This window comes from Lithobates pipiens, unplaced genomic scaffold (assembly GCF_037356315.1).
Source record: "Lithobates pipiens isolate NorthernLeopardFrog02 unplaced genomic scaffold, aLitPip1_a1.2 Scaffold_1, whole genome shotgun sequence".
Taxonomy (NCBI): Eukaryota; Metazoa; Chordata; class Amphibia; order Anura; family Ranidae; genus Lithobates; species Lithobates pipiens.
Window position 1 is genome coordinate 223,697,838 of NW_027507685.1, and position 21,332 is coordinate 223,719,169.

Sequence of the window (21,332 nt, forward strand, 5' to 3'; positions counted from 1 at the left end):
TAGAGCACCCCCAACTCTGGTTGAAGGAGCACGGCGGGAGCTTTGGTCGGCAGCATTGTCAGTCTGAGGGAAATGGAGTTATATATGTGCTAGTAGATTTAGATACACTAATAAATTGAAGACAAACTCCAGCTCACGCTGCAGCAACAGTTTTTTGGGGATAAAAGTTTTACATGAATAAATAAAAGATGATCATTGTAAGCACCTGTCAGTGGTAAACGGCTTGTTCTCAACTGATACATCTGCAGGACAGCTTGTTATGTTACAAAATGACAGGCTTACTGACCAGATCGACATGTAAAAATAAAAGAAAGAAAGCCTAAAAAAAGAAAACAAATGCAGCCATCACACCTAAGAAATGGTAAGCTGCAATATAATAAATGTTTGCTTTAGGGCAGGGATATGCAATTAGCAGACCTTCAGCTGTTGCAGAACTACAAGTCCCATGAGGCATAGCAAGACTGACAGCCACAAGCATGACACCCAGAGGCAGAGGCATGATGGGACTTGTAGTTTTTCAACAGCTGGAGGTCCGCTAATTGCATATCCCTGCTTTAGACTGTTTACTACTCGTAGTTATTAGGTTTGCACCGATACCAGTTTTATACCAGCAAGTACAAGAACTTATGCTTTCGACCAAGTCCTCGCTGACACCAAGTACGGATACCTTTGCAGTGTGATTTGAGCCCATACAAAATGAATGGGCTTAAAGCACACTGCAAAGAATTGCATGCGATTTGAACAGGAATGTGGTGTGATTCCTGTCTGAATTGCATGCGGGTTTGCCCCACCGCTCGTGTGTGTACCCAGTATAGAAAGAGAGGGAAGTGCCATTTAGTGCAGAAATGGGCAGTTATTAAAAAATGTTACAACAACTCGCATTCGTTTTGCAATAGCTGGAGGTCCACTAATTGCATATACCTGCTTTAGGGTTTAACTACTTAGAGACCACCCACGTACATATACTGCAGCAGGGTGGCCGCTCTGTGCCAGATCACCTACTTAATATGTGATCTGACATTTATGAGTCTGGGGGAGGGCGCGCTTGCTCTGCCGGCAACCCGCTTCCGCTGTGATTAGGGAGCCAGTACAGTACCGTAAACACGATGTCCGTTGGCGCCTGCCAATTAAACAGTACAGGGGCAGAATGACAATCTGCCTATGTAAACAAGGCGGGTTGTCGTTATGTCAGAGGGGAAGGTACTGATCCAAAGTGTTTCTGCTAAGCAGGAACACAGATCTTTGCCTTCTCCCAGCCAAAGCACCTCCCCCACAATTAGTAAGCACAGCCTAAGCATACATTTAACACGTTGATCACCCCTGATGTTAACCCCTTCCCAGCCATTAGTATCATTAGTACAGGTGACAGTGCATATTTTTAGCACTGATCACTGTAATAGTGCCACTGGTCCCCAAAAAGTGCCAAAAGCGTATTAGTACAGTGTCCGATTTGTCCGCTGCAATATCGCAGGCCTGCAATAAGTCGCTGATCGCCACCATTACTAGTGAAATAAATAAATAAAAATATCCCAGAGTTTGTAGACGCTATAACTTTTCTGTAAACCAATCAATGTACACTTATTGGGAATTTTTTTCCCAAAAATATGTAGCCTAAATTGATGAAGAAATCTGATTTGCTACTTTTTTTTTTTTTTAATTGTATATGTTTTATAGCAAAAAGTTTTGTTTTTGTTTTTTTTCCCAAATTTGTCGGTCTTTTTTTGTTTATAGCGCAAAAAATAAAGACAGTAGAGCTGATCAAATACCACCAAAAGAAAACTCTATTTGTGGGGGGATAAAAATTGTATTTGGGTACAACGTCATGCAATGTTAAAAATAGTGCCATATCGCTAAAAATGCCCTGGTCAGGAAGGGGGGGGGGTAAATCTTCCGGAGCTGAAGTGGTTAATACTGCTTCTAAGTTTAAATAGGGTATGATGTCAACATTTCTGGACAATATAAGGCAGAAGGATAGGCTATGTGTGATAGGCTGTGTGTGATAGGCTATGTGTGATAGGCTAAGTGTGATAGGCTATGTGTTATCTTTCTATGTTGAAGCCCCCACTGCTCTGTATACAGTTTCTAATAATTATAAAAAGTAAATACCTTAAACTTATTTTCCAAGCAGTCACATGACCACAAAGCTTTGGAAAGTGCGATTGGTGGGGTCACTGCTCCAAAGGTTCCGCGGTATTGTCGGTGCTGTACAGACAGACACACTCGCCGGAGCTTCGAAAAAAGTTTAGGAAAACGTATTTACACTGAGATTTGTTAATAATTGTGCTAGAAATATAAAAGCAGTGGGGAGGCAACATATAAAAAGGTCGGTTAATGTATAGCTAAAACAAAGGCGACCATAACCAGGCAAGTGGGCGGTACCAGATATGCGTTCCCTGGACAGGCCACAATCTTCTATTCTGGTCTGTTTAGTCAGTGGGTTTCAAGCACAATGAAAACACTGGAGAGGGGGAGGGGGATTCAGTAGGGCTGCTTTCACACTGCTCCGCTGAACAAAATGCATCAAAAAAAGCATTTGCATTTTCTATGCCTTTTTAATGTGTTTCTGGTGCATTTTCGGGGGTTCCTATTACCCATCATACACCTGTGAAATTTGGACATGCGACTCAAAAAATGCAATGTGTTTCTGATTCAATTTTGGCGCATTTACTATTCATTTCATTTTACTATTCCTTTTTGAAAACCGCACCAAAGATGCTGCATAACACTTTTCTGCCACCTTTAAAAAAAAAATTAAAAATAAAATAAAATAAAAAAAAAAGGAGTAAATCAACATTTTTTTTTGTTTTGTTTTCTTTGAAACCTGTAAGGCCCAGTTATAATGTGCTAGTATGCATCGCATACTACTAGCACACTACGTGAAATGTACCACTTTAAGACCAGGCCTTTTCTGGAACTTTTTGCTGACAAGTTTAATTAGTATTTTTTGCTAGAAAACTATATATTTTTTTGTAGCAGAGACCCTAGAGAATAAAATTGCAATCTTTTATGCCACACTATATTTGCGCTTACAAACAATTTTTTTGGGGAAAAAATACACTTTTTTAACTGAAAAAAAAAACCCAGTAAGCTTAGCCCAATTTTTTCTATAATGTGAAAGATGATGTTACGCAGAGTAAATAGATGTCACACTTTAAAATTGCGCACACTTGTGAAATGGAGATAAACTACAGTACCTAAAAATCTCTATAGGCAGCGCTTGAAACATTTTTGCAGGTTACCAGTTTAGCGTTACAGAGGAGATCTAGGGCTAGAATTATTGCTCTCGCTCTAACAATCATGGTGATACCTCACATGTGTGGTTTGAATACGATTTACATATGTGGGTGCGACCTACATCTCCCACCACCTATAAAAGTGAGCTTGTGGCGAATCCACTGCCGGGGCCACTTTTATTAGATACAGAATCGCCCGCAGGACAAAGAAATGCCGGGGATATGGCAGCTAGCTGCTGCGATAGCAACGGTATCCAAGGTCAAAGTAATGATGTAAATGTACTGTGGGAAGTCTTGAAGTGGTTAAAACAGGCCTTCCAGTGGTGCGCTGTCACCGCTAACAGGGCTTACATCTTCACCCGGTCTTCCTCCCGGGTCAGCGGGCTTCAGTTATTAGATTGGACGAGCTGCGATGACATCACTCTAACGCATAGGAACCACTGTTCATGGCACAGGGCTCTGAAGGAATGGCACCATATGCTGTTCCTTCAGAGAGACTGGTGATGTCACCGACGGCATCACAAGTAAATATCTCCTAAACGGTGCACGTACGTTAAAAATCGTCCCTTCATCCATGGGAGTTTACAACTTTAACATGGCCTGCATCTAATTCATGAAAGCTGTGTGCCAGTTTCCATACCAATATCAACATATGTGCCAGATTCAGGTAGCTCTTACTGCTGCCACTTATGGAATCTGGCATATAAATGTGAAAGATTCTAAAAGAATTACCCCCCAGTTCACAGATAAACAACATGGCAATAATAAGATCAACTGTGAGTTGGCATAGAGAGACGCCAGTGCTCAGTTTCTAGGAAGCTGAGCAACCTACAAGCCTAGTCAGTTGCTAGGAAGCCGACAGCCGCTTGCATCCTAGCAACGAGAGCCTGGTATGGAAAGCTATCACATGACATGTGTGTCGGGAAGCAGTCACTGTGACAGTTTCCCATACCAGGTGCGTCGGGCTTTCTTATCCTAGTCTAATTATCAGGACAGAGTTTAGTGGTGTTATTGTATCGTTGCAATTTTCTCTGTTACTATCACCTACATTTTGTATATATGCATCCGATTTTTTTATTCAATTTCACCATGTTTTAACTTATTCAAATAAATGTATAATTTTTGATACAATTCTACTGTGCTAACTTAGCTGACTTATAAAGTCCCATAGAGGAATAATTCCCCATTTCATACCAGGCTTGTGGTTGCTAGGATGCAGGCGGCTGTCAGCTTCCTAGAAACCAACTCAAACCCTGCCCCATTCAGCTGCTGAACTGGAGATTCGCCAACCAAAAGGTGAAAGTAAACAAAGAATGGGCTTCCTTAACCCAACTTATGCAACAGTGAGTAAGCACCTAAGCAAGGAAACATGGACTGCTGTCCTGTGGGGCCCCATAAGTACCAAAAGGCTGCATGCTGAGCAATGGGGATCTAAGCGCTCCTCATCACATGGTACTTTGGCCCAACTGTGACAGGTGATGCCCAAAAAGATATTATTTTTATTAGGGCATCTCTGCCAACACTGGGAACGATGCGCCATCTCAATCAGCCATGTGACACCAGCTATAAATTTAAAAAATATATAAGGCTTAATGGATACCGTATAATGCTTAGATTGGGTAACAAACAGGTGTGAATGCACGCATTGGGGTTGGAAGTGCGGTAACCCATGGCAACTAGATCTAGGCTTTAATAAATCTGTCATAGTGACAATCTAAAATAATCTTCAATCTCTGTGGGTTATACTCTTTTGTGGAACAAAAAAGAGAGAGTGACGGGAACATATGGCGGACAAACGGGATATAAACAGAACGAAGAAAGACCACAGAGGAGCAGAAGAGATCCATCTACATAAACAATATATCAAGGATTCAAATTGTTCTGAAAAGAAGAATATCTAGATATAAAAAAATACAAAATAAAGAAAACCAACAACACAACAAGCAGATCAGCTCTTACTCTGTGCGCTCTCATTCTTCTCCCGGGACACCACAGCTCTCCTATTTTATTCTTTCCAGCCGCCTCATCCTCCGACTTCGTTCTTCAATATCAGCAATTCATGGCTGCCCCCAGTCACATGCAACCCACTTCTAGGATCTCTTATCTAACTGCAACACAGGGCGACTGTCTCTGCTACTCAACGTCTCTCTGTGCTCTCTCTCTGTGCGGTCACTCTACACAGAAGTTCAGTTCAGATCTCGGTTTAGATGGTGGCACCATCTGATGTTTAGGAGGTGATATATTTGTAGGGAATTGCTGGACTCTCTCTCTATTTTACTTTTTGTTTTGTCCTTCTCTGACTGGTGTCTCTGTGCTGTTTCTTACTAACTGATGTCTCTGACCTCTGTCTCTCTGATGTCTCTGCGCTCTCTTTGACGTCTCTGTGCTCTCTCTCTCTGACTGATGTCTCTGACCTCTCTATCTCTGACTGAGGTCTCTGACCTCTCTCTCTCTCTGACCTCTCTATCTCTGACTGAGGTCTCTGACCTCTCTCTCTCTCTCAGACTGACGTCTCTGACCTCTCTGACTGATGTCTCTGACCTCTCTATCTCTGACTGAGGTCTCTGTGATCTCTCTCTGACTGAGGTCTCTGTGCTCTCTCTCTCTCTCTCTAAGGTCTCTGTGCTCTCTCTCTGACTGAGGTCTCTGTGCTCTCTCTCTCTCTCTCTAAGGTCTCTGTGCTCTCTCTCTGACTGAGGTCTCTGTGCTCTCTCTCTGACTGAGGTCTCTGTACTCTCTCTCTCTCTCTAAGGTCTGTGTGCTCTCTCTCTCTCTCTAAGGAGTCTGTGCGATCTCTCTCTCTCTAAGGAGTCTGTGCGATCTCTCTCTCTCTAAGGAGTCTGTGCGATCTCTCTCTCTGAGGTCTTTGTGCTCTCTCTCTCTCTGACTGAGGTCTCTGTGCTCTCTCTCTGAGGTCTCTGCTCTCTCTCGCTGAGGTCTCTGTGCTCTCTCTCACTGACTGAGATCTCTGACCTCTCTATCTCTGACTGAGGTCTCTGTGCTCTCTCTAAGGTCTCTTTAATGCTCTCTCTCTGAGGTCTCTGTGCTCTCTCTCTGAGATCTCTGTGCGCGCTCTCTCTCTCTGAGGTTTCTGTGCGCTCTCTCCGAGGTCTCTGTGCGCTCTCTCTCTCTGAATTCTCTGTGCGCTCTCTCTCTCTCTCCGAGATCTCTGTGCGCTCTCTCTCTCTGAATTCTCTGTGCGCTCTCTCTCTCTCCGAGATCTCTGTGCGCTCTCTCTGAATTCTCTGTGCGCTCTCTCTCTCTCCGAGATCTCTGTGCGCTCTCTCTCTCTCTCTCTGAGGTCTCTGTGCGCTCTCTCTCTCTCTGAGGTCTCTGTGCTCCCTCTCACTGACTGAGATCTCTGTGCTCTCTCTCTCTCAGGTCTTTGTGCTCTCTCTCTGAGGTCTTTGTGCTCTCTCTCTGATTGAGGTCTCTGCTCTCTCTCTGAGGTCTCTGTGCTCTGTCTCTCTCTCTGACTGAGGTCTGCACTCTCTCTCTGACTGGCTTCCCTGCTCTCTCGCTGTAGTCTCTTTGTTCTCTCACTGACTGTCTCAGGTTCTGCTGAGCTGTATCTCTCACTGACTGCAGTCTGTCTCTCCTTGACTGAGGTCTCTGGTTATCTCTCACTTCCTCTGGTGTCTCTCAGCACTCTTCCTTTCATTGGTCTCTCTCTGCTGTTTCTCAGTAATCAGTGCTCTCTTCCCAGCTGGCATCCTATGAGCCCTTTGGCATCTCCCTGTAGATATGAGTGTATACCCTCCTGTGTGCTGCCATCAGTGCAGTCTGTCTAGTGGGCGCTCTCTCCTCTCTGCCTCTGGATGTCTCTCCCCTCCCTGTGTTGTCTCTTCCCCTTTCCTTGTTTACATTGCCTGCAGATGGCCCGCACAAGCCACGCCCCTTGACTCTCTCGTCACTTCCGCCACCGGTTTCCCTAGCAACCGAGATAGGAGGAGTGATTGACAGGCCGCCTGTAGCCTGTAAACCTCCATTGTCATCAGTTATAAAGAGAACCTGTCACCAATGATTTACCTGTATAAGGCAATGGTGGATCCAATGATGTTGGCAATGTAAATAAAAGGCATCACACACTGATTAGTACATTGGATCAATCTTCTTATTTCTTGTGGCTGAAGATCTGCATGAAGGCTTAGAATATTGAGGGGCTCATCCACACCAGCAATGCATCCTAACACAGAATGAAAGCAAAGTGCCTGGTGTCCTATGGGTTCAGTTGCATAGTTCATGTTTGCGCACAGCAAAGCAACCTAGAGGTCCTGCAATACCAGGGCGATGCGTGGAGTGGGCAGAGCGAGCTCTTCCTCCATCTCCCTGTTCTAAAAATCCATTTAATATATATGATCCCCAAATAGAAGTAAACGATATTAACCACTTGCCTACTGGGCACTTTTATACCCTTCCTGCCCAGGCCAAATTTTCAGCTTTTAGTGCTGTTGCACTTTGAATGACAATTGCGCGGTCATGCAACACTGTACCCAAAGGACATTTTTATCTTTTTTTTCACAGAAATAGAGCTTTCTTTTGGCGATATTTAATCACCACTGGGTTTTCTTTTTGCTAAATGAAAAAAGACCAAAAATGTTTTTATTTAAAAAAAAAAGTTTTGCAAACAGGTATTTTTTCTCCTTCACTGATGAGGTAGCACTGATGGGCACTGATGAGATGGCACTGATGGGCACTGGTAGGCAGCACTGATAGGTGATACTTATGAAGAGGCACTGATTGGCATCACTGATGGGCACTGATAATCAGTCCCTACAGTAGGTGTAGCACTACCCCCCGTGGGGGCTGCAGATGACAGGGTTCCCCAATGTTACACAGCCAGGCACACAACAACTTCAGCTTTCTGCCAGAGAATCAGAGATAGTGAACATTCCTAAACTTGTTTTTATATTTTATTAGGGGCTAATAACTTGGATGGAGATTGGAATAAAGGGATGCCCAACTTGATATTAGAAAAACCAGGGACAACTTTCTCCTTATTTACAGCTTTAACTCAGATCCTTCACAGTTCACACCTTTATCCTGTACAACTACAGCTATGATTGATTCTTCTCTTCAGTACTGGCAGTCTGCAAAAACTCCTTACAGGTCATGAACTTTCCATCCCTGGTAGAAGTAGCACAAGAATGCTTGTGGACTGCCTTCTGGAGTACCTCCAGCTCTCCTTTTAGACACTGATCCCAGCTCCACCACAGCAGGAAATGCTAGCCCACCTGGGTGCCTCTTCACCAGCCCACCTGGCTGCTTATTTTCCCCAGTTTAAACCCAACTAATGCTGGCCATATACTATACAAAATATCGTTCGAAATTCAGTCATTTACACAATTTGTTAGTTTTTTGGCCAGTTAATGGGCACAAAATTGATAATTGCTTGGATGTTTTTGAGCCAAAAGAAAAACGAAGGACGAGTTTGGAAATTTTCTCCCAAGTGACCAATAAATTGAAAGGCTAATGTATTTCCTCTCCGGACAGTTTGTACTAGGTATATGTATAAAAAAAAATGAACAAAAAATGCAATCGTTTTTGTCCACTGAACGATTTATCAGTCATTACATGATGGCACTATCGTTTGTGCTCACGGCTGAATGTTTGTTTTTCGAAAATGGGTTCAGCCGATTTTTTCGTATAGTGTATCTCCAGCATAACTCTCTTCACCAGTCTAATCTCAATTGACTCTTCAACAGTCTAATCCCAACTGACTCTCTTCACCAGTCTAATCTCAACTGGCTCTTCACCAGTCTAATCCCAACTGATTCTCTTTATCAGTCTAATCCCGATTGACTCTCTTCACCAGTCTAATCCCAACTGACTCTCTTCATCAGTCTAATCCCGACTGAATCTCTTCACCAGTCTAATCCCGATTGACTCTCTTGACCAGTCCAATCTCAATTGACTCTCTTCACCAGTCTAATCCCGACTGCTTCTCTTCATTAGTCTAATCCCGACTGACTCTCTTCATCAATCTAATCCCGATTGATTCTCTTGACCAGTCTAATCCCGGCTGACTCTCTTCATCGCTTCTTCTCTTCCAACATCAGTGCCTGACCTCACAAATGTGTCAAACATTCCGATAGGCACGGTCGGAATTCCCGACCAAAAGCTCCCATCTTTTTCCGATGGAAATTCCGCTCGTGTGTATGGGGCATTCGTTTTTTTCCATTCAACCCAGCTCATCTGACAGAAGCCAGCCAAATGGCCAGCTTCTGTCGGTCAGACCGACACACACAGAGCATTTTATTTTTGAACAGGCAAATGTCTCCCAACATTCAGTCTGTGTGTACCTGGCTTAAAACCAGGGCATTGTTTACTTCTGCCAGCTCCTGGGGAGTGTTCTCCACTAGATAAAGCAAGGAGATAGTTAATTAATTTAGTTCACTTTGGACAATTAGCAGGAAGTTTATTGTCTTTGATGTTAGTTGGGGGAAGGAGATAAATGTCCAGGAGCCCTTCTTGAAGGATCCTTCCCTTCCAGAATTTGTTTGTAGAGGATTCCAGTGTTAATTATGCAGCTACAGCCTTCAAGACCTGCTGCTGGTCTTGGCTTAAAGGCACACCACTGAAGATTGCTGATCTTGGATTAAAGGCATACTAGTGAAGATTGCTGTATACACGCCTTTTCACACCTGCCTCTAGGGCCGGGCCTTTTGGCTAGGACCAGAGGAATTTTTGATTCCTGGCAGGAGGGCCTGGTCATTGTATTCACAATGGCCACCTTTTCACTCTCCCTCTTCACTATCCCTTCCCCACTTTATTTATTTATTTTATCTTTGTGTGTTTGTCACGTTTTCTGTTGTCACTTGCACGTTTGATGAGTAGGGTGTCGGTCCTCAGGCCAACCCTGAAAGTCTTGTGGGAGGGTGGACATAGGCCTTCTGGCTTGGTTCGCCCTCTCTTTGGGGGGTCTCCCTTTGGGGGAGCCCCTACCCTAGTACCTGGGTGGGTCTGTTTCGGTAGACCTTCCGGAGAAAGGCTGGCTTCGGCTGGATGGGCCATGTATTGGTACCTCAGTCCCCGCCTGGAGCCTAACGCCCCGGGGGATCAGGATAAGGTCCTTCCTTGTGGAGGATAGCAGACACCCGTTGCACGTTTTTGTGTTCACTCTTGATGTGTGTGCACTTTTTTGGCACCGGGTGGAAGTTTTTGGGCTGCGTTTTGCACGCCACAGGCTTTTCAATAGAAAAAACTAGTGAAGATTGCTGGTCTTGAATGAAAGGCACACGCAAGAAGACTGCCTGTCTCAGCTTAAAGGTACTACATTGTAGAGTGCTGGTTTTAGCCTAAAGGGATGTAAGCAGGGTGAAAAGTGCCAGTTAACCTTTTCCCTCCGTGTCGGGCAGCAGCAAATTTCCCAGGCTTTTGCTTTGGCTGGCTTCTGCTGGGCTCTGTCCTCCTCCATGTGCATATGAAACCAGGAGAGAGCTTTGCCCAGATGAGTCCAGACACATGGGAGAAGACAGGCTGTCAGCTGCTATGTAACCAGATCCTTCAGCAACCACCTGAGGGCTCTGCCCCTCTCTGCCTTCATCCACCTTCTTCTTCTGTCAACAGTGGAGATCCCATGCAGAGAGGAGCCGGTGTTCTCTCAAAAACTGTCCGGTAATCGGATAGTGTCCGCCCCGTACTGCGCAGGCGCAGCGCTTGCGCAGTACGGAGGAGAAGGAGACTCCGAAAGTCTCCGAAGAAGAACAGCCCCTGCGCACGGAGTCCAGGTGCAAGCGCCACCATTCAAGTGGACATACGGTAGCACATAGTAACAGGGACCCTCGCGGGCTCGCTTCGCTCGCCACTCTTTGGGCATGGGCTCGCTTTGCTCGGCTATTTTTTATTCTAACTCTACGTCCGCATGGATGGTGGGGCTTGAACCTGGACTCACAGCGCAGGCACCGTTCATCTCCGGAGACCTTCGGTGTCTTCTTGTCCTACGTACTGCGCAAGCGCAGTACAGGGTGGGCACTATCCAATGGGGACAGTATATGACACTATACCGGCCAACATGCCACATAGCCTGCTGCATGAAAAGGAAAGTCACAGCCAGCAAGGTGTGGGAGAGAGCTTCTGTCCTGATTCCAGCAAAGCTGATACAATCCTGTGTTCTGGAGCCTTCCACATGTAGGGAAAAGATGTGGACATAAGTTCAGCATGTCCCTCCTAAATGGAAGCTACAGTGAGAGGTGTACATTGACATGGGGACCCGTGGAGAAACAAGTATAGTGCAAGTGTACAAAGTGTAAGTCCATCGCTGAGAGTGGAGGCCACCCTTTGAGTAGTCCTCTTATGTGACCCAGAACTTGGTGCCCAATGAGTTATTAGGGGCGTTTGTCTGCCCACCCCACACCTTACAGGCACATTGCTGAAGATTACTGGTCTTTACTTAAAGGGCAGTCTACTCTAGATTCTTAGTTTTGGCTTAACGGCACACCATTAAAGATTGCTGGACTTGACCTAAAGGCACGCCACTAAAGATAGCAGATCTGGGCTTAAATGCACACAAATAAAGATTGCCAGTCTTGGCTTAAAGGCCTACCACTAAAGACTGCTGGTTTTGGCTTAAAGGCACACCAATGAAGATTGCTGGAGTTGACTTAAAGGCTATCCACTAAGGATTGCTCATCTTTGCTTGAAGGCACACAAGTAAAGATTGCTGGTCTTGGCTTAAAGGCACTCCACTAAAGATTGGTTTGCTGGTCTTGGCTTAAAACGCACAACAATAAAGATTGCTGGTTTTGGCTTAAAGGCACACCACTGAGGATTGCTAGACTTGGCTTAAAGGCACACCAATGAAAATTGCTGGTCTTGGCTTAAAGGCACATCACTGAAGATTGCTCGACGTAGCTTAAAGGCACACCACTGAAGATTGCTCGACGTAGCTTAAAGGCACACCACTGAAGATTGCTGGGCTTGACTTAAAGGCACTCCACTAAAGATAACAGATCTGGGTTTAAATTCAAACCAATAAAGATTGCCAGTCTTGGCTTAAAGACACACCACTGTAGATTGCTGAAATTGGCTTAAAGGCCCAACAATGAAGATTGCCAGTCTCAGCTTAAAGGCACGCCACTGAAGATTGGTGGTCTTGGCTTAAAGGCACACCACTAAAGATTAAGAAAAAAGAGGAAAAAAGGTCACTCATGCTCATCCGAACTAGTCAAGACTGGATAGGTTTAAAAAAATAATAATTATAACCACCCATACAGCAGTCTTTTAATACCATCAGCCGGAGGTGTTTTTGAACATGATTAATCCAACAAAACACACCCCGGGGTGATAATCCTCTGAATAAACAAGCATATAGAAAAAAATCAGGGGAGATTCCCAAAAGATATTCTTCTGAGAGGATAGACCGGCTTGAAAACTAGATTTCTTTATTAAATATCTACCATAATTTATACATTTTAGAAAAATATATACCCTCACCTCCAACACAAATAATTTAAATTAAGAGAAAGGAGGTCTTAATAAGTCACCGGTGGCCACCACAACCAGCCATACACAACTAATTCATCCCATGCTCACAAATCTACTCAAAATGTTCTTATATTGCAGACTTCATTCGATCAGAAAAATACTGATTCAGAAGAAGGAATTATTATACTGAAAAAAGTTTTTAACATATATATAATATTTCATATGAATTGAGAGTTCGTTGTTTCCGTGTAAAAAATTCTAAATTTCTAAAATGTATAAATTATGGTGGATATTTAATAAAGAAATCTAGTTTTCAAGCCGGTCTATCCTCTGAAGAATATCTTTTGGGAATCTCCCCTGTTTTTTTCCACACCACTGAAGATTGCTGGACTTGGCTTAAAGCCACACCACTGAAGATTGCTGGACTTGGCTTAAAGGCACACCACTGAAGATTGCTGGACTTGGCTTAAAGGCACACCACTGAAGATTGCTGGACTTGGCTTAAAGGCACACCACTGAAGATTGCTGGACTTGGCTTAAAGGCACACCACTGAAGATTGCTGGACTTGGCTTAAAGGCACACCACTGAAGATTGCTGGACTTGGCTTAAAGGCACACCACTGAAGTTTGCTGGGCTTGACTTAAAGACACAACATTGAAGATTGCCAGTCTCAGTTTGAAGGCCCACCACGGAAGATTACTGGACTTGACTGAAAGGCACTCCACTGAAGATTGCTGGTCTTGGTTTTAAAGGCACAACAATGAAGATTACTGGTCTCAGCTTAAAGGTACACTATTAGCCTGTGGGAAGGTCTCAAGATATTACTTGAGTGGAAGTAATATTTTGTTGCTATTTTAGGTATCCTGTAATCCCTAACCCACTGAGCCTGTAAAAACTGCAAACAAAGATTAACAGAGGGGATGTTGGTCATTCGGTCACCACTGCGCATGCTTCGCAGTCTCACCCCTTTTATCCCAAACAATGACAAAGCAGTGGTAGTTGGAACAATCATTAATTCAAGACTGGACTACGCAAACTCGCTTTACATAGGATTACCACAATATCAACTTGCGCGATTACAACTGATCCAAAACACGGCGACAAGGCTGATAACAGGAAAAAAACCCTGGGAATCCATCTCTCCTTCGCTGAGGAGCTTACATTGGCTAACCGTAAAAAATCGGATCACGTTCAAGACCCTTTGCCTTACCCACAAATGCGTGCATAGAGAAGCTCCGCAATACCTAATGGAGAAAATACATCATTACACACCAAACCGCAGTCTTCGATCAGCCAACAAAAACCTCCTCCTCGTGCCCAAAGCCCGGTATAAATCCAAGGGGGATCGGAGATTCGCTGTCCAAGGGCCTCGGCTATGGAATGCTCTACCAATCAACATCCGCCTGGAAGAAAATCACCTGGCTTTTACGAAAAAATTCAAGACCTTCCTCTTTTAGCAGATGATCAAAGCTCGCCACAGCGCCTAGAGGCGATTCAGTTCGCATTGTGCGCTATACAAATATTTCATTCTTTCATTCACTGCGTGTTTTTGGGCAGCTGAAAGGCCAATACATTCACTTAGAGGGCCCATAAAACCCATCAGCTCATTTGGGGAGGAGGGGGGGGGGGAGTGCTACACAAGTAATTCCAGTTCAGCAGCTTCCAGTGCACATGCCAATAAAAGCTGATTGGCTGCCAGGGGCTACTACACAACATTGCTCTGTATTCTTATTATCTAACCCCAGAAGTGTTAATGTCTGAGATAAGCTCCCTATGTTGTAATTGATTCAGGCACAGAAGTAAAGAATCATTCATTCATCTTGGTAGTCATGGCAACATTCTTCACTTTGCTTGAACTGCTTTAGGATCAGATGCGCCATCTCCCAGTTGTGCCCTTTGCAGCAAGAATTCATTGTATTTTCTGCATACTAACAGCAGCAAAGTTCTTGGATCTCCAGATCTCTAAACACACAAAATGAGTGAGGCGGGCTATAAACAGACAGATAATTGCAAGCAATATTCTCGACCTTGAACTTCAAATGAGGCCATTTCTGATCTCCTCGGGGGGTGACAACAAGTGTCTCTGATGGCTGGAGTCACTTGCTATTACACAGATAGATTTTACAGATAATGTGACAATATCCCCGAGCATGTGTTAAACTCAGTGCAACAGAGTAGAGTATTTAACATACAGCATAGTGTGGAGTATGTAATGTACAGCACAATGTATGTAGTACAGCTCTCTGGAATATATATAACATACATCATAGTGCATACAGTGCAGTAATGCGGAGTAAATGAAGTTCAGCACACTGACATCAGTGCAGCAGGCTGGCGTAGGTACCATACAGCAAAGTGCATTCCATGCAACAGTGTAGAATATGTAATATACAGCTCAGTGTATATAGTGAAGCAGGGTAGAGCATGTAGCATACAACATAGTGTATTCGCCATTGAGTATATAATGTGCAGCATTTTTTATACAGTGCAGCAATGTGAAGTATATAAGGTAGGTTACAGTGTATAAAGTATAGCAATGTGGAGTATATAGTATACAACACAGCTTATACAGTGGAGCAGAATGAACTGTATAATTTACAGCACAGTTTATACAGGGCAGTAGTGTGGACTATATCAAGTACAGCACAGTGTATACAAAGTAACAATGAGAAAAATATAACACCCAGAAAAGTGTATATAAATGCAAAGAAGTATATCTAAATGCAGAATGGAGTTTATTATGTACAGCACAGTGTACAATGTAGAGCAGTGTGAAGTATATATTTGTACAGCACAGTGTTTACAGCTTGTCAATTTGGAGCATATATAATATATATAATAATAATACTATATGACACACCACGGTGTAACGGTGTAGATATAATATCATATAACAAAGTGTACACAAGTGAAGCAGTGTAGACTATAGTCTATACAGCACAGTGTAAATAGTGGAGTATATATTATACAGCACAGTCTAAAAAGTGGACTATATGTTATACAGCACAGTGTAAATAGTGGAGTATATACTACACAGCATAGAGCAAATAGTGGAGAAGTGCAGAATAATACAAAAAGTACAATTATACAGTAGATCAGTGTGGCACACATAGCATACAACACAGGGCCCTACAAGATGCATGTTCCCTAAGGCCCCATTTACACCTTTGTGTTTTAAGGCATATATGTTATTACTGAACCACCTGGATAAAGCCTTCCAGACTCCCACAATAATTGATTGCTACAACTGTTTATTGTGATGGTAGGTGAGCTTGTCGACTTAGGATACATTTACCCCGGCAATTTGGACTGGTGCAAATTGTAGCAGCAGGAATCTGATTCTAGTGCTGGGGTAAGAATTTTACCAAATAGTTTACTAAGGAACGTTTATTTTATTGTGCTCAGCATGTTCAGCTAAAAAAAAGTTCTGGGTTTAATACGACATTATCTAAAGATTAACTGTTGCGACAAGGAGTCTTGCATACAGGTGTTGCCAATGGGGTAAGTTTCAATCTCCCTTGTTGACCCAGTGTAGGTCAGGTACAAGTGTTTATAGCAGTTCTCAGGACCTCTGTTGTGTCACACACTATCTGTATTACAAGAGTCCTTCACCTTGTTTACACATCCTTATCAGCTGCTCTGTCTGCACTCCATGTTGTAGTGTATGTATTTGTCTCAAGTTATTTATTAGCTGGAAGAGCTCACGCGCTTTCTTGTGACACAGCAAGGAAAATGTACCTAAACATCATTAATATTATCTGCCATTTATAAAACATGAACGTATTATGTAGAGTTGTTGTGAGTAGATGCTGGAAATTGAACCACCCAACAGCGCCCAGTATTTTACACCTTATTTTCCAGATCTATCTGCCAGCTGTAACCAATATGAAGTTGACCTACAGTTCTACACCAACCTTTCTCAACCTTGTTTCCCTCGAGAAACCCTTGAAATCAGTTTCAGGTCTTGGGGAACCCCTGCTAAAACCAATCCATTGGCGGTCAGAGGAACAAATGCCCCATACATTGATGGCCAGTGGAAAGAGTATCCCCCATACAGAATGCCACCCTTAAAAACAGCTAAAAAGACCATTGGGTTCATGCAGTAGGCTCCGCCAGGTGGCGTTGCCCTCAGAACTATGCAGGTACCATCAAATGAGAGGTCGATAAGCCACAACTCAAGGAACCCCTGGAAACCTCTGGAGGAACCCTACGATTCCACGGAATCCTGGTTGAAAGTGGCTGATCTACAGTCTCTTGTTATGTGGGTTGAGGAAAAGGGGCCCATACACATTAAGCACTGAGTTAACTTACATGCCTTAATCCAACAGCTTTTTTGAATTAGGCCTCATGCTGACTGGCTATTTAGGCCTAGTGCAACAGATCCTGATGTTCTGGTGCAGGCAAAAGGTACAGGGGCCCTGTCCATCTCCGCTGCCGGCAAGTCTATAAAACTCTGAGAGGCTGAAGCTGCTAGAAGTGCTATATATATAGGGCAGTATGCGCCTAAGGACAAATGTTCAGAATTCAGGCGTGCATTGTGGGAGTTCGTCCCTGGAGGCATACTGCCCTAAATGTAAGTAGCAATCCTTGCATCGTCCAGCCACAGCAGCTTTCAGCCTCTCACAGAGCTTTACAGAGTGCCGGCAGCGGAGCTGTAAGGTGCAACTTTTCCTTTTGCCCGTACCAGAAAACTGTGATCTCATTCACCGGGGCTAGATGCCCAGTATGCATGAGGCCTTAAAGTGGATGTAAACCCTCACATACAGTGGTGTGAAAAAGTGTTTGCCCCCTTCCTCATTTCCTGTTCCTTTGCATGTTTGTCACACTTAAGTGTTTCGGAACATCAAACCAATTTAAACAATAGTCAAGGACAACACAAGTAAACACAAAATGCAATTTGTAAATGAAGGTGTTTATTATTAAAGGTGAAAAAAAATCCAAACCATCATGGCCCTGTGTGAAAAAGTGATTGCCCCCCTTGTTAAAACATACTATAACTGTGGTTGTCCACACCTGAGTTCAATTTCTCTAGCCACACCCAGGCCTGATTATTGCCACACCTGTTCACAATAAAGGCATCACTTAAATAGGAGCTGCTTGACACAGTAAGGTCCACCAGAAGATCCTTAAAAGCTACACATCATGCCGAGACCCAAAGAAATTCAGGAACAATTGAGAAAGAAAGTAATTGAGATCTATCAGTCTGGAAAGGGTTATAAAGCCATTTCCAAAGCTTTGGGAATCCAGCGAACCACAGTGAGAGCCATTATCCACAAATGGCGAAGACATGGAACAGTGGTGAACCTTTCCAGGAGTGGCCGGCCGCCCAAAATTACCCCAAGAGCGCAGCGACGACTCATCCAAGAGGTCACAAAAGACCCCACAACAACGTCCAAGGAACTGCAGGCCTCACTTGCCTCAGTTAAGGTCAGCGTTCATGCCTCCACCATCAGGAAAAGACTGGGCAAAAATGGCCTGCATGGCAGAGTTCCAAGGAGAAAACCACTGCTGAGCAAAAAGAACATCAAAGCTCGTCTCAATTTCTCCACAACACATCTTGATGATCCCCAAGACTTTTGGGACAACATTCTGTGGACCGATGAGACAAAAGTGGAACTCTTTGGAAGGTGTGTGTCCAAGTATATCTGGCGTAGAAGGAACACTGCATTTCATAAAAAGAACATTATACCAACAGTAAAATATGGTGGTGGTAGTGTGATGGTCTGGGGCTGTTTTGCTGCTTCAGGACCTGGAAGACTTGCCGTGATAAAAGGAACTATGAATTCTGCTGTCTACCAAGAGATCCTCAAGGAGAATGTCCGACCATCTGTTCGTGTACTCAAGCTGAAACCAACTTGGGTTCTGCAGCAGGACAATGATCCTAAACACACCAGCAAGTCCACTACCGAATGGCTGAAGAAAAACAAAATGAAGACTTTGGAGTGGCCTAGCCAAAGTCCTGACCTGAATCCTATTGAGATGTTGTGGTATGACCTTAAAAAGGCCGTTCATGCTCGAAAACCCTCTAATGTAACTGAATTAGGACAATTCTGCAAAGATGAGTGGGCCAAAATTCCTCCAGGACGCTGTAAAAGCCTCATTGCACGTTATCGCAAACGCTTGGTTGCAGTTGTTGCTGCTAAGGGTGGCCCAACCAGTTATTAGGTTTAGGGGGCAATCACTTTTTCACACAGGGCCATGATGGTTTGGATTTTTTTTCACCTTTAATAATAAACACCTTCATTTACAAATTGCATTTTGTGTTTACTTGTGTTGTCCTTGACTATTGTTTAAATTGGTTTGATGTTCCGAAACACTTAAGTGTGACAAACATGCAAAGGAACAGGAAATGAAGAAGGGGGCAAACACTTTTTCACACCACTGTATACCCAGAAAAGTGAATAGCCTCAGATGATACACCAAGATTAAACAAATCCCCCTACATACGTTTTACTTGTATATCTGCTGTCTTCATCTTTACATATTCTTTAGAAAGTTCAGATCCTGTTAGAGATTTTCTCTTCCTGGTCAGCACTGGTAGGTTAGTGCCAGTACCGCTAACACCCACGCGCAAAGCATACACCTCCCTTAGTGGTATAGAATCTGAACAGATCAATATCTGATCTGATCAGATCTATACTAGCGTGCCCAGCAGTTTAGGGTTCTAAAAAAACGCATTGTTAGCGGGATCAATCCAGATACCTGCTAGCACCAGCGCTTTGACCCTCTGCCCAGCCCAGCCCACCCAAGTGCAGTATCGATCGATCACTGTCACTTACAAAACACAACACACATAACTGCAGCGTTCGCAGAGTCAGGCTTGATCCCTGAGATCGCTAACAGTTTTTTTTGTAGCGTTTTGATACAGTCGCTGACAGCCTAGGTGCTTTTTTACCTGTGAGTCTCACTAGTGTACCCCTAAATTTAGAGCCCAAAATGGCAAAGCGAAGGTACACTAGTGAAGAGGCCTACACGTTTCTGAGCATGACAGATAGTGAAGAGGAAGACACTGATCTGTCAGATTCAGGCTCAGAATACGAACCTGTAGAGGACAGCGGCTCCATGACAGATAGCTCTGACGACGAAGATGAGGTCCCTGCTAACGTCAGGCGTACCCGACCCCGATCTTCTGATGTTTTTGAGGTGCAGGAACCGCAGGTCCCCTGTATGGAGCAGAGAGCCAGTACTAGCGCCGCTCATCCTTCTGGTGAACTGGCAAGCACCAGCGGCCTAGTACACCCTGGACGTACATTCCAGCACTGCAGTATCACGTGGTGACATGGCGAGTCCCATAAGTGCAGTTCAAGCTGGCGAGGTGGCAAGCACAAGTAATGTCCCGCTGCCACCAAGAAAAAGGCAAAGGCAGGCCCGTCGTTCCCATAGTGCCCTTCCTGCAGAATTCGCCAATCCTGATTGGGTGCAAACCACTTCTGCAGCACCAGTACTTCCCCCATTCACTGCCCAACCCGGTATTCAGGTGGATACAGATGATTTTACGCCACTTGATTTTTATTCTCTGTATTTCACGGAAGATCTCTATAGATCTATTGTGGACCAAACCAATTTATATGCTGGTCAACACATCGCCGCTAATCCCCAGTTGCCTTCCCTTGCCAGAGATTGGAAACCAGTTACGGTTTCCGAATTGAAGACCTTTCTGGGCCTTTCCCTCAATTTGGGCACACATAAATTCATGACGTTGCGGGCTTATTGGTCCACGCATCCGATTGACCACATGCCCGTGTTCTCTAACTCCATGTCCAGGAAACGATACGAGCAGATCTTGCGGTTCATGCACTTCAATGACAATGAACTTTGTCGTCATCGTGGAGACCCTGAATACGATCGGCTCTACAAAATTCGGCCCCTCATAAACCACTTCAACCAACGTTTTGCAGACTTGTTTACTCCCCATCAAGTTGTCTGCGTTGATGAGTCCCTGATTAAGTTTACTGGTCGCTTGTCATTCAAACAATACATTCCCAACAAGCGTACCAGATACAGGGTCAAGCTCTATAAGTGCTGTGACAGGGCTACAGGCTATACATGGAGCTTTATGGTTTATTAGGGTAAAGATAGTTATGTAGAGCCAGAGAACTGCCCTGACTACATAGGAAGCGCTGGCAAGATAGTGTGGAACTTGGTGTCACCCTTATTCGGAAAGGGGTACCACTTGTACGTGGACAATTATTACACCAGCGTGCTACTGTTTAGTCACTTGTTTGATCATCAGATTGGAGCATGTGGCACCGTGCGACCTAATCGCCAGGGCTTTCCCCAGCGGCTTGTAAATTCCTGTCTTAGGCTGGGGGAGAGAGCCTGCTATCAGTGTAATAATTTGCTCGCTATGAAGTGGAGGGATAATAAGAATGTTTTCGTTCTTACCGCCCTTCATGCAGACACGACGGTCCAAATTCCTACGGCGACTGGTATTGTGGAGAAACCCCTCTGTGTCCACGAATATAACAAAAATATGGGAGGGGTGGACCTCAATGACCAGTTGTTGGCGCCGTATCTAGTTTCCCGTAAGGCCAGACGCTGGTACAAAAAAGTGTCTGCTTACTTATTTCAATTGGCTTTGCTGAATGCTTTTGTGCTATGCAAAGCTTCAGGTGGGACTTTAACCTTTCTTTTCTTCCAGAGAGAGGTTGTCACAGAGCTTCTGTATCCAG

At 44.2% G+C, this 21,332-nt stretch overlaps 1 protein-coding gene across 3 annotated transcripts in view; it reads right to left on the minus strand.

Moving 5' to 3' along the window:
* Positions 1–21,064, minus strand: part of PPT2 (palmitoyl-protein thioesterase 2) — a 57,208-nt gene extending 36,144 nt beyond the window's left edge. The window contains exons 1-2 of one of the 3 annotated variants that reach the window (XM_077483502.1): positions 5,193–7,104; positions 2,107–2,229 (exon numbers count right to left, since the gene is read on the minus strand). In XM_077483502.1, the coding sequence (XP_077339628.1) occupies positions 2,107–2,229; positions 5,193–5,207 (138 nt within the window). In that variant the 5' untranslated portion in view covers positions 5,208–7,104. Of the gene's footprint in view, positions 1–2,106; positions 2,230–5,192; positions 7,105–21,045 lie in introns of those variants that run through there. The other 2 variants (XM_077483524.1, XM_077483513.1) reach the window with 2 other exon arrangements.
* Between the last annotated feature and the right edge of the window lie 268 nt (positions 21,065–21,332).